The following is a 13,126-nucleotide window of genomic DNA, read 5'->3' on the forward strand; positions in this document are numbered from 1 at the left end:
GTAATCTCCTACCTGATCTTATTAGTCCCAGGGAAACCCTTTTGCAGCCCATAGCCCCAGAGCCTTCCTTTCATGGTTACAGGTCAGATCATGACACTTCTCTGCTCAGAAAGGAAGAGAAGAAAATCCAAAATCCTCAGCAAGGCACTCAAGGCCATCCTTGAGTGTGTGTCCCCAAGTGATGTGTCCCCAAGTGTCCCTTCCATGTATGTCTCCTGTGACATACATCCCCTATATGCTTGCAAAGAGGCCAACAGTCTTTATTTCTCTGGGGGAAATAGCCTTCATTTAGGTAGACAGATTTTTTGCCCTGGAATGAGCCATGATGGAACAGCAGCCTTCCTGTGTGACAACTAGAGGTGAAGGAAACTAAAGGAGACAGAAAGGGAAGATAAGATATCCCTGTGGGGTCTCTGCCATGGGGTTTAGTCTCGGTTCCTCTCACACTCTGCTCCTACCCTCCTCCCGGCCGCCCAGCCCCTGCCCCTGCCCAGGGACTCACATGTAGGCCTTGTAGTTGGACCCGATCTTCTGGATGCGGATGTCATACTTGGAGTCGATGAAGGCCTCGGTGGTGGCATAGGTTTTGGCCATAGCCACCATGCTGGTGACGTCCTGGTAGTCGTGCTGGTTTTCTACTTTGATCTGTTGGGAGGATGAGGGGATGAGCACCACATACCCGGTGTTCATTGAGCACCTACCCTGTGCTGGGACCCAGGGCTGCATATATAGTGACCGTGAGAAGGTCATCTGCCTGGCAGGGGAGGCAGACACAGGATGCAAGTTGCTCCCCAAAGGCAGCATTCCACCTGGGGAAGTCGAGGGAGTCTTTATAGGAGGGGTGGGCTCTGAACAGGGGTCAGGAGAGGGAATGCGATTCTCACATGGGCTATGACACAGGTACATTCTCTGGAGAGGATGGAGGATGGACAAGCCAGGGGCAGGAGGAGCTGGGGGGAGAGGGGTGGGCCAGTGGTCTACACTGGCCGAGGGGGCAGGAGGGTGGATATACCTGAAGAGGGTCTTCAGGGAATAGACCATGGTGGGCCTCAACAGCTTTGGCAGGGGCTAGAATGCTAGCCTGAAGCTCTGGATAGCCAGTTGAAGAGGAGGAGTTTAAACAAGAAAGTAGCCACATTTGTGTTTTAGAAAAAGCACTCCTGCAGCAGTGTGGAGAGCCGGGTAGGGGGTGTGATATGGGACAGAGAGAGATCAGTGTAAGTGTGTGTGTGTGTGTGGTGTGCATGGGCAGGTGCGTGCATGTGGGCTGTGTGTGTGAAGTTTGCGGGGGACATGTAAAGTGTGTGTGGAATGTGCAGTTCGTGGCATATGTGTGCGGTGTTTGCATGTGTGATGCACATGGTGTGGTGCTTCTGAGTGTGCAGGCAGTGTGGGCATGTATGTGTGTGGAGGGAGTGTGTTGGGAGTGTGCATGCTCTGGACACAGCTAGCTCTGCTAGGCCAGAGGCCTGGGGGAGAAACTCACTCATGCTGTTTACTGGGCTGAGGCCAGGGACACAGGGTGTGCCCTGGGGTCAGCGAGAGGTCTCAGGAGAGCTTCCAGGGCCAAGGGCAGGGGACGAGGCCAAGGCTCTGGGAGGGCGATCTCAAGACACACCAGAGGCTGACTCCAGCCCCTGTGGATGGCTGCGGGCCCCCTCCCCTGTCATCCTCACTTGGACAACAGAGGGGTTCGTTGGCCAGCAGTGGGCAGAGGCCAGATCCTTGGGGATGGGTGTGTGGAGCTTGTGTGTGGGGTGGTGCTGTCCTTCCAGCCTCTTCCAGCCCTTTCCCACCTGCCCTTCAGGCTCAGCAGTGCCTAGACCACTCCATCCCCCCATAACGATGCCGCCCACATCTGCCCTGACCTCACACTTACAGAACATCTTCTCAGTTCTCTTCTGGGACTCAAAATAAGATTGTGAGGCAGGCAGGGTGGGCATTATTATGACCATTTAACAGATGTGGAAACGGAGATCTCTCTCCTTGTCCAAGGCCAGAGAGCAGCTAAGCACAGAGCTGAGAATGAAACCTAGGACTCCAAAAGCACAGCGTTCTCTGAACCATCCCAGGGTATTTATGAGTGCACATCCACTCTCTCACCCAACAGGTCGTAAACAGCTTGGTAGACCTCCTCTCCGCTCTCTGTGTGTCCTCGCCCCGGAGACAGCAAGCATCCTCCCACCAAAGGCCGAGACCACCCTTTGTTCTAGGTCCCCTAAGGCTCTGACTGCTTGCTGTTCCCTCCTTCCTCGTAATAGGACCCTTAAGTTTTCTCTGGGGATTTGGCCTCTCAGCTAAAGATGACTTTGTCTGTCTCCCTTATCTCGGTAGATGTAGCCAAGTGTCCAAGTCCAGCTAGTGAAAATGTGAGGAGATGTGATGTGAGCAACCTCTGCATGGTGCCTTTAAGATGAAAGAAAACTTCCCCTTCCCTCTCCTCCTTCTGCCTGGCTGGGATGTTTACATGACGGTGGGAGCTGGTGCAGCCTTCGTGGGCCACAAGATGGAGGCTGCACGTTGAGCATGACTGGCTAATACGGTGGAAGGAGCTGGATTTCCCACACCATTGTCCCTAGTCTGCCCTTGACTGTGTATGCTCAGACTCCTACATGAGAGTGAAGTGAACCTTAATCTTCTTTAAGCCACTGTTATTTTGGTCTTTGTTAAAGCAGTCAAACTCTGTGTTGGCCATGCGTTTTCTAGCTCTTGCTCTTCGTTGATTTTTTATCTTTTGAATCAACATGATCATGGATGCACTAATCTCAGGTTGTTCCTGCCTTTCCGTACCTCAGTTACCACTACTCTATCTCAGCATCCTCATCTTCCACTCACTCCCAAACCAACTCTCTTTGGATGCCATTCCCCACCACTCCACACAAAATGACTTGGCAAAGGTCAGTTCTGACCTCCTCATTGGTGAATCCAATCGAGTTTCTTTGGGTCCTCTTGCTGCATTGACACTCCATGGTATAGGAAATCGCTAAACTTCTTGAAATTTAGTTTCACTGTTCTCTTCTGGTTCTCTTCCTTTTTTCCCTGGCAACTTCTTCACAGTCTATATTGCTTCCTCTTCCTTCAACTACCCCTTGGGTGGTCACAGTATTTCATTCTCGGCCAACATTTGGGATCTGGTAAAGAGCGTCAGTTACTGAAATTAAAGAACGGGGCTGGGAGCTTGCAGGGACAGCTTGTTTAATTCAGTTTTGTCAGTGGATGGACCTGGAAAGGACCACAGCTACTTCCGCACCTCAGTTTCCTAGTAAGCACAACATACGCCACAGGCTGTCTCGGCGATTTCTAGTTGTCCACAGCATCCATTCTCTTTTTATATAGCTGTGAAATGCCTTAATCTGGGGGTGCATGGCCATCCAGAATAAACATTATACCTCCTCATCTCCCTGGGACCTGTGTGTGCTCATGTCCTCAAGGCTGGGTGATCACGTTTTGGTCAATGGGACTTGAGCAGAAGTTGGGTTTGAATTCCCAGGTCTGCCTTAAAAGAGAAGTGTGTGTGTGAGGCGGAAGGGGGAGTGCTTCACAGTTCTTTCTTGCCTCATCTGACTGGCTGGAAGGGCACCATCATAGACTTTGTATCTGAAAGGCAACACCCCAGGAAGGATGGAAGGAGCCAGTTATGTGAGAGGGAAGGTCCTAGCTTGTTTAAGCCATCTTAGGTTTTTGTTACAGAAGCTAAACTTCATCCTTAAGTAAATGTCTGTAGAATGCATCATGTATGCATTCATTTATTCACAGGATAGGCAAAAGAGAGCAAAGAGAGAAAGTATAGATGCAGTGGTTTAATTAATTAATGGTTATCTCAACCTTCCTTTGTGAACCCTTCTCTCCTAGAGTTGGGTGTTTGGGTTGGGCACTCATCCTGTCCTCTCCAGGACTGAACACGTAACCCAGGTTTCTTATACATGGGCTGGTAATTTTATTCTCAAGTTGTGTGCTGTCTGAGCCCCATAAAATCCGACTCCACCCCTGGCTCCATGTCTGTTTCCCCATTAGACACAAGCTTCGTGAGGGCAGACAAGGAGTCTTGTTTCCAGATGTAACCCTGCTGTCTGGAATGCTGTGGATGGCCCAGACACGTCTGCTGGGTTGAGTTGAAGAAGGATGGATAAAGATGTGCTTGTAACTGGGAAGAGTGCAAGGGGATGGAAGGAAAAATATGGGGTCTTGGAAAAAGGCAAAGAAACTGTGTTTCAGAGAAACTTGTTTTATAAAGTAAATTTCTCTGTAAATGCTTGGGCTGGATTCCACACTTAAAAGGTTTACAGCTTCCTAGTGGAGCGCCAGTGGTGCAATCGGTGAATGTGAGTGCAGTAGTTGGAAGAGGCTTACGGCTTCCTTCAGGAGCCTTGAGAACCTGGTGAAGTCAGGGGCCTTGCAGAGGGGAGCAGGTGGTCTGTTGGGTGGTGCTGGAGGAGCTGCTGGGCTGGTGCTCAGGGCATAAAGGGAGGTGGCATGAGAAGGTTCTGGGGACGGGCAGCCATGGAACGGCCACAGCCAGGGGAGGGAGTCTTGGCACTCCGATGTATTTACTAGCTGGAAACCCCTCCAACTGTTCACAGAGACAAGCTGAAAACAGGAAGCTCTAAATGAGCTGTGACTCAAGATTACCCATTTGCTGCTCTGGGGACTTGTGCCCAGTGAACTCCTTGACTCTGAAGACTCACATCCTCACCCACCTCCCTACCCACTCTGCGGCCCAGCCCTGTCTCTTGTGCCCTGCTTCCTCCGCCTTGCCCACCTCCCTCCTCCTGGGCCCCATGATTCCTCTCTCCCAAGTCCACTGCCTTCTCCCTTTCCCTCCTGCTTTTAGTACCGCCTGTCTCCTCTCTGCCCCCTTTCCCTCTGCATCTCCCGCGGTCGCCTGTCCCTTCTCCCACCTTTTTCCATCTCTTCCTCTCCCTGCTTCTCCCCTTCCCCGCTTTGCCCACCCCTCTCAGTGCTGTCTCCATCCCCCTGCCTTCCCATCTCTCCTCTTTGTTTTCCTCGCTGGATCCCTGTGTGGTTTCTCCCACTCTCCTCCTCTCTGGCATTCACCTCCCTCGTGTGAGTGTGTGTGTGCTTGCATGGGCACATACATGTGCAGAGGGAGATAAACTGCAGAGAAGAGCCAAGAGACAATTCCGATTCTCCTCAGTGGGCTTCATCCAGGCCTGGGATGGGAAAGTCACCTTACAGCCTCAGCAGACTGTGCGCTCTTTGCTTGAACACCTCAAGCAATAACAGGGAGCTCACTACGGGGCAAGGCAGCTCATACCATGTCAGGGAACTTGTCCTACTGTGTATTAGACCAAGAGTGCACGAATGGTTCCAATGACTGATCATACAGGGTAAGAATCGGCTCTTTGACTTGAGTCTGGTTTTCATCCACTGGATGCGAGCCATCCAGGTATGCCCAAGTCACTCTCTTCTTAACCCATCCCAACATGTGAGAAAAATCTCAGTCATGTCCAACTCTTTGTGACCCCATGGACTGTAGCCCACCAGGCTCCTCTGTCCAGGGGATTCTCCAGGCAAGAATTTCAGAGTGGGTGGCCATGCCCTCCTCCAGGGGATCTTCCCAACCCAGGGACTGAACCCGCATCTCTTATGTCTCCTACATTGGCAGGTGGATTCTTTACCACTAGCACCACCAAATTAATCACATAAACCAATGCCTTATGTATACCCTTCTTATGGTTTCCATTTCTTTGGACAACCCCGATGAACACTCTGTCTCAGCTAGTGCTGTAGCAAGAAGACAAAGATGCCACCTCCCAGAGCGAGCTGTGACAGACACCACTATGGCCAAGAACTGATAGTTTCACCCACGTTGACATAATAAGGTTGGGCTGTCAGAGATTAGAGACTGTGAGACGGTGATTTCTTAGGAAAAGGTTATGTCTGCCTACCACTCTCTGCTGTGCTCTGTCCAGTAGGGACTTCAGTGGGTCACCCACCAAGACTGATAGTCTCTGGTGCTGAATCCTTCCCAGGCTATCCGCAGGTGAGCATCCTGCTTTTGGTTTATCCAGGCTAAGGATGTGAACGCTTCCCATGGACCACAGGTGGGTGGTGTGGAGGGAACAGGGCTGATGAAGAGATGCTGCCTTTCCACCACCACTGCCCTGGTCCACGCCACCACCATCTTGCACTGGACTGCTGCACTCGTCTCATTTAGAATTCCTCTTGCCTGAGCCAAAACCTCAGACTGATTTCCTCAGAATCTCTGGGCATGGGCCAAGGCATCAGTATTTTTGTAAGCTCCCCAGGAAAATGTGTGCAGCTCAGGTAAAAAAGCTTCTAACGATCTGGTTCCTGGTCATCTCTTTCTTTTGCACTCGGGCCGACTTGTCCCTGCCTTGCTGCTTTTGCATTTGCTATTCTCTCTGCTTGAAATCATTTTCCTGGGCACCTTCCCATGGCTGTTTTTTTCAGAGGCTTTTCCAGCTACTTGATATCAAGTAGCTACTCCTTCCTGCCACTCTGAGAAGTCTCTACTGAAATATTACTATTTTTTTTTCTTATCATCTTTGACTAGCTGAAATGACTTATTTGCTAATGTGATTATTGTCTCTCTCCTCCATTAAAATGTAAGCCAAATACTGAATAAAACCAGAGCCTCCTGTGTCTTTCTAAGGAGACTATACAACAAAATGTTGAAGAATGCAAGCTCAAAGCCCAGCTCCCTCACTTGTTAGCTGTGTGACCTTGGGGAAGGTACTTAGCTTCTCTGTGTCTTACTTTATTAGCAAAATGTGGGTAACTTGTTAATCTCCGATGTGGATGACTTGATTGCTGTTCAGCATCAAATGAGATACATGTAAATGGTTTAGAAGAACTCTTCATTCATTACAGGCTTTCAACAAATGTTAACTATTATTATCATTCCTTTTTATACCTTGAAACCCACCATAGTGTTTGGCACACAGCAGATGGCTCAATATTTGCTGAAAGAATGAATGAAGAGGCCAGTCATGGGAAGAGCTGGGTGAAGATAATCCAGGCAAAGGAGAAAGGTGGTATAGTGGCCCTGGGGTTGATGCTGCCTGAGAGAAGAGACTCACAAGTATCAGCAGAAAACAGAGCCTTGAAGTTTCTTTGTGGAAGCTGAGGGCTAAGAGGGATTCATGGCTGGAGGAAGGGCAATCCCACTCGCCCTCAGCGGTGAACGCTGGGAATGGGGCCAAGATCCTTCTTAGAAGATGGTTCAGAATCAACATGGATAGAAATACACATGAGCCATTCAAGCCCATTGCCCTATTTCAATAGCCTAGAAAATGTTTCAGGCGAGTTTGACCAGCAGCTCACCCCAGCCAAATCCATCTCCATCAGGTTTCTGTCGAAGGCCCAGTTTGGAGCAGGCTCCATCTGCTGTGATGACCGGGGCAAGCTTGTTTTTTTCAACGATAACTAACTATATGAGGCAATTTACTGAACTGGCTGATTTATTTATGAATAAGCTAAAAGCTAAGCAGGGGGATCTACCAAAAATAATAACTGTAGCTTCAGAACACTTGCTCTGTAGTCTCTCTTTCCGGCAATAATTAGCTGGTTGAGCCAGCTGGATATTCAGGCCACTCCTAGTTCGAGATAATAAAACCATATCCCTGGCACACAAGCGCATGCTTGTTTTTCTGTTTTTTATAACAGGAAGGCGCGCTTCCAGCTCATACCAAAGTGGTCTACGCTCATTAAGAAGCTAGTCAGATGGAGTGAGAGAGATGAGCTAAATATCTGTTTTCCCTCCCAGTAAATATTTCCCAGCCTTGTAGCTCCTTGACTCTCAAGGGTAGGTTCCATGCATACATCATTAAGCCACGCTCACAGAATTTAGCTCAAAATCATTCCTGAGTTCAGCACCAAAAGCTTAAAAGAGTTAAATGGGAGTTACAAAGAACCTAATGCACGAGTCCCCACTTTCTGGATGTATGATGCCCATCTAAGGAATGATTTCACGGCACGCCAAGGACAAAAGAAGTGCCAACTGTTTATGTCCTACCAGCTTAGTCACTGAAATAAACAACGTACATAATATTATTTTGTTCATAAATAACTACAATCACTTACAAACGAGCCGTGCGTGCTTGCTGGGCACTGCATACATTTCCGGACCTTAGAATCAGAGCAGACGCTTCACCCCCACTTCCTGTTCCATGCCGATTCTCATACAGTACTTGCCTTTTAGCACAACCACCACCAAAACCCCAGTTTTGCAAAAATGTGATGTCACTGAAAGAAATACGCTGTGATCTAATGTTGAAACTGTGAACCACCTCGGCTAGTAATTTGCATGGTGATTGACTGATGCCGAGAACTGCTGTGTGTCCCCCTGAAAATTTAAAATACACTCTGCTCCCCTAGGGCCTTGGGTGCAGTTTGGGAACTGTGGGCCTAATGTTATTACTTCAGGCACCCTCCCCCAGCAGTGAATAACGCAAGCCTCTGGTGCAACGTCCCTGGAGAAGAGCCTGTCTGCTCCTCCTGTGAAACGTGGGTTTGAGAAACCCGCGGGGGTGGGATAGCCAATAAACCGGTCTGTACTTTAAACCAGTCCCCAGCTTAGGAAAGTTACAAGGATACTGTGCTTTTTAAATGACATAAATTCTATTCTGGATTGATTCATCAAGACCAGTCTCTTAGCTTAAATGTGGGCTAGTTAATGAGAGTAAGCAATTTGGACTAGTCCTTAAACCTATCTGAAATAAAATGTTGTTTAACTACTATATTAAATGGAGAATCAAGGAACAGTCCCTGTCATTGAGGAGTTCATAGTCCATGGGAAAGACCGGTGACCAGACAATTCAATAGAGGGTGACAGATGCTGCGACACAGGGACCCTGATGCACCCTGCGGTGGGAGCCAGGGCAGGTTTCCCAGATGAGGTGACGGATTCTACTCCGACTTTCTTCGTTGTGATTATGGAAAAGAGGATGACTTGAAACCCAAGGCTTCTCTTCTCTTTTAAATCTCAGAGTAACAGTTCGAAGTGGGTGTTGGCATGGGGCTGTAAATATTCTCATTATTTTTACATGTATTTTTTCAAGATACCTATTTCTCCTTGAGGACTAACTATGCCAGGAACTGTACTACACAGTTTATCTCCAGCATCTCATTTACTCTTCACAAACAACCCTAGGGGAATCCAGCCATGGTATACCCTCATGAGCCGTGTCTCTGTAAACGACTATAAAACTGGAAAAAAAAATAACTAGGCAACTGTGTTAAGGCAGTGGGAACAGGCCGTGCAAGGCTGATGCCTGAGATGAGGGGCATCGGGAGGTGGGCCCCCCGTGTGCCCAGCCCCTTTCCTCGTCTCCTCTCAGACTCTCTGCATGTGTCCGCAATGCTCCCACACACTGGTCCCCTGGCACTTCTTCAACCACCCCAGCTCTTTCCTGCCTTTGGGCTTTTGCATATGTGCTTCTCTCTGGAAGGGTCTTCACTCTTGCTTTTGCAAGGCTGGCTCATTCTCTTTCCTCAAGTCTGTGCTCACGGGCCACCACCTCAGAAGTTTCTCCAACAGCTCTACCATGTTTTTCTCTCTTAACAACCTGTTGTTCTTCTGCCTGTACTGAATAAAGTTTATAAGTGTATTTGTTTGCTGATTTATACTGAATCTGCCTCTCCCACTAGCCCATGATTCCTACACCCCATGCTAGGACAGCACCTGGCATGCTACAGGTGCTCAACAGAGAGCTGCTGAATGAAGGAAGGAAGGAATGGTATATCAGATTGGCCCTACCTCTTCCCATGGGAGGTGGGGGAAATGTGGAGACAGAGAATTCCTCCTCCCCTTTTATAAGAGTCACTGAAGCTCAGAGACCACAGAGATCAAATCTGAGACCTCTTCTTGGAAGATGCAGGACTTGCAGACAACATGACCACTCGGTCAAGCCTCCCTTTAACCTCCCACTTCACCAGTGAGACTCAGAGAAGCAAAGGACTTGTCCAAGGTGCCCCAGCTAGTAAGTGGAGGGATGGAGACTCGAAACTAGTCTGCTGAGATCAGAACCCCATGATCTGTTCACGACACCGCCCTGCTTTGAAAGCAAAGGATGGAGGCAACACTTTTCCTTCCCAGCCCCACCCCAGATCCTCACTTGGATCTTTTGCAAACTCTCCTGACAGATAGACTTGAGCTGGCAAAGGGTAGCCCCTGGGAGTACAATGGGGCAGGTGCCCAGTCTCTTCCTGGAAGGTCTTGGGGAGGACAAACTCTGCCAGCCAAACTCCACAGCTGAGGTGTCCCCAGCTGGAATTGTAGCCCAGATGACTCAACCCCAGGGCCTCTTGGACAGGGTAGCCTGTGCCAGGGATCCTGGCATGGCTGAGGCTCAGAGTTGACTCACTGGGCAGGCTGCCACCACCTGAATCACCCCTCTACCTCTGGGTGGAAAGAAGAGGCTGGGGGCTGAGGGGGCCACTGGGCAGGGACTGATTGACTCATCTGGTGAATAAACAATAATAATGGCTGTAACAAGAATAACGATGGACCATGATGGCTACTCTTAATGTGCTACTTTAACAGCTGGGTATTAATTCACATAGCCTTTATGACAATCCTATATAGTAAGTACTGTGACTTCCCCATTTCACACATGAAAAGACTGTGGCCTAGCAAGGTTATATTATTGGCTGCAGAACCTAGAGCTGGCATATGGAAATGCTGAGATTCCAGCTAAAGTTCGTCTGGCTCCCAAATCCAGCCATTCATTTGATAAATATTGAGCCCCTACTGTAAGCCAGGCACTGTTGTGGGCACCAGGGAATGCACTGATGGGGCTGGATGAGGAGTTAGGAAACAAACATATATGCGACTTTTTAGGTAGGGGAGATGCCTTGCCCAACAAGCCTACCCCACACTCCTAGGGCAGCCCACATCTGATACGGCCCACACGTGATGACGGACTGGGGCAGGGGTTCAATGGCACAGCCCCTTGCCATGATTTGGGATGATTCTGAAGGGCCACCTCAGCCCTGGAACTCCTTACGGAGTCAGCTGAGGTCCCTACTGTAACTGCACTGCAGTTCAACTTCTCCCCCGCCTAATCCTGCTTCCCTCACTTCCCAAGGCAGTGCTTTCAAGCTCAGAACCCAATGTGCATCTTGAAGCAAGCTGCCATCTCAGGATCTACTCAAAACTTATTCCCCATGTCCTCAATCCTAACAGAACTCCAGTTCTGTTTAGCTGTCTACCCACCTCCACCTGACCGTGGGCTTCAGGGGGAACTGAAGTTATTCCCCACACAAGAGGTGAATCCAGACTATGTTCAGTCAACCAGAACATGGCACTCTTGTCTCAATGGCCCAGGGCAGGACTCATGAATAGATCAGCTCAGTGAGACGGAAGAGAACATCCCAGAATGCCACTAGCAGCAGGGGTAAGACCGAGGAAGCTGCCCAACATTGAAGCTGGGACTGGGGCCAGCCGGCAGAGACAGAATGCGCCCAGGACCTCAGTGACACTGAGACACTAATCCTTGGGCTTTCAGAGGGTTTAAGCCAGTTTGGGGTGGAATTTTCCGTTTCTTGCAGGGTCGATGCGTTTACTGGCTACTGGCTGTCTAAGCCTGCTTGGCTGGCCATGAGGCTGTCTGCGGGAAGGTGTTCTCGCTAAGGCTGTTGTTGCAGACAGCCTTTTTCCCTGGGCCCTGGGGGCTCTAGGTCCTTGTCCTCAGCAGCAGGGCACCTTTAGGTTGGAGGAAAGCTATTAGGGGAGTCTCCTATTTCCAAACTCCTGTAGTTTCTTTCTACACGGAGGGAGCGACATTGCTGGCCTGTCTGCCCCCGCCGCTCACTCCTCCTCCTCAGAAGTGACAGATTCAGATCAGAGGGTCTGAAAGAAAAATGGGGCAAACGAAGAAGACTCACCCATTCTCCTCTCCTTTGTCTTTGGGAGCCGTCTTCCCACAAACAGCACTAGTCCGCTCCGCTTCTCAGATTGTAAGTTTTCTGAGTCAAGCCCAACACAGGGAAGCCTGAGGCAGCCCAGCAATGTGTGCATCTGATGGACAAGTCTGTCTAATTCTGGAAACCCATTTGCCTGCACAACTAAGTCACGTTTTTTAACATCTTTATTCGAACAAATGCATTTGATTTTTCAAACTCCTTACTCTTACTATACCACAACACCTCCCACAGTGCCTGCAACATGACTGACTGGTTGGAAAAGGGTATTCTAGCAGTAAAGTCAGGCATGAGGCTGGTTGAGGACCTTTCATGCTTCTTCCAATCCAGACCCAGGGGTGCTATTATCTGACAAAGTGCCCCAGTTGTGTTGAAGAGTCAACTTTTTTGTCCCTTAACACTTAATTTGAAAAGGCATTCATCAGTGGTTCCTCATAAGAGACCTTCCACAATGAATAGCAAAATAATGCCATTACTCGTGGTTTTATCAAAGTTGCCAGAATCTTCCCTTGACCCAACTGGAACCTCTCTCCTGCCTTTTCCCCCCTTCCTTGTGTGATCTTTGTGGGCTGAAGAGAGGGCAGCAGGCTCCTTGCAGGGCTCATTAACATCTGCCTTTTCCTTGCCTGAAGCCATCCATAGTAAGCCTTCTCTTGGGGTTTGAGAATGTGACCTTCAGGCAAGGCACCGCACTGGTTGGCTTGGAGAGGCATGACTCACCATGACATGATCACCCCTCTGTGCGACGGGGCCTGACAGTGAGCCCGTCTCCCCTAGGTCCCTGTCTAGCACTCTGCTTTGTCTGGGCTTTCACAAGGGAGTGTCTCGACCCTGGACTTGACCGGCTTTGCCTCCCTGTCAGCACTTCTTGGCTAAGCTGCTCCACCCCACTCTCTTTTCTGCCCAACAGGAGAATAAAGGGAGCCTCAGAGCCTCCCAGGCAGGATCAGATTCCAGATCTGTGTAATGAAAACACACCAAGCCAAGCAAACAAAGCAGATGCTCCCTCAGCCAGGCTTATTATTTCAACCTCTCTGTGGACGTCTCACTGCTTCAGGCCATGTCTGCCTGCCAGTCGCCCAGGGTCCCGCCTCCCCATCCAGGCCAGCAGCCTGGGCTTTCATGGCAGAGGCACATGACCAACCAAACCAAAGAAAAGACCACTGAGAGCCAAGAGGCCTGGACTCCAGTTCCAGCAAGTTGCCTTCCTTCTCTGAAC

General features: G+C 49.6%; 1 protein-coding gene across 3 annotated transcripts in view; it reads right to left on the reverse strand.

The window, feature by feature from the left end:
* The window catches only part of SYN3 (synapsin III), a 496,131-nt gene that overhangs the window by 24,946 nt on the left and 458,059 nt on the right, over window positions 1-13,126 (reverse strand). For all 3 annotated transcript variants that reach the window (XM_086401179.1, XM_086401181.1, XM_086401180.1), the window contains one exon: window positions 503-645. In XM_086401179.1, coding sequence (XP_086257305.1) covers window positions 503-645 — 143 coding nt within the window. The remainder of the gene's footprint in view (window positions 1-502; window positions 646-13,126) is intronic.

Source organism: Bos grunniens, chromosome 5, assembly GCF_055505025.1.
Source record: "Bos grunniens cultivar Pamir isolate PY7600 chromosome 5, Bosgru_T2T1.0, whole genome shotgun sequence".
NCBI classification, from domain to species: Eukaryota; Metazoa; Chordata; class Mammalia; order Artiodactyla; family Bovidae; genus Bos; species Bos grunniens.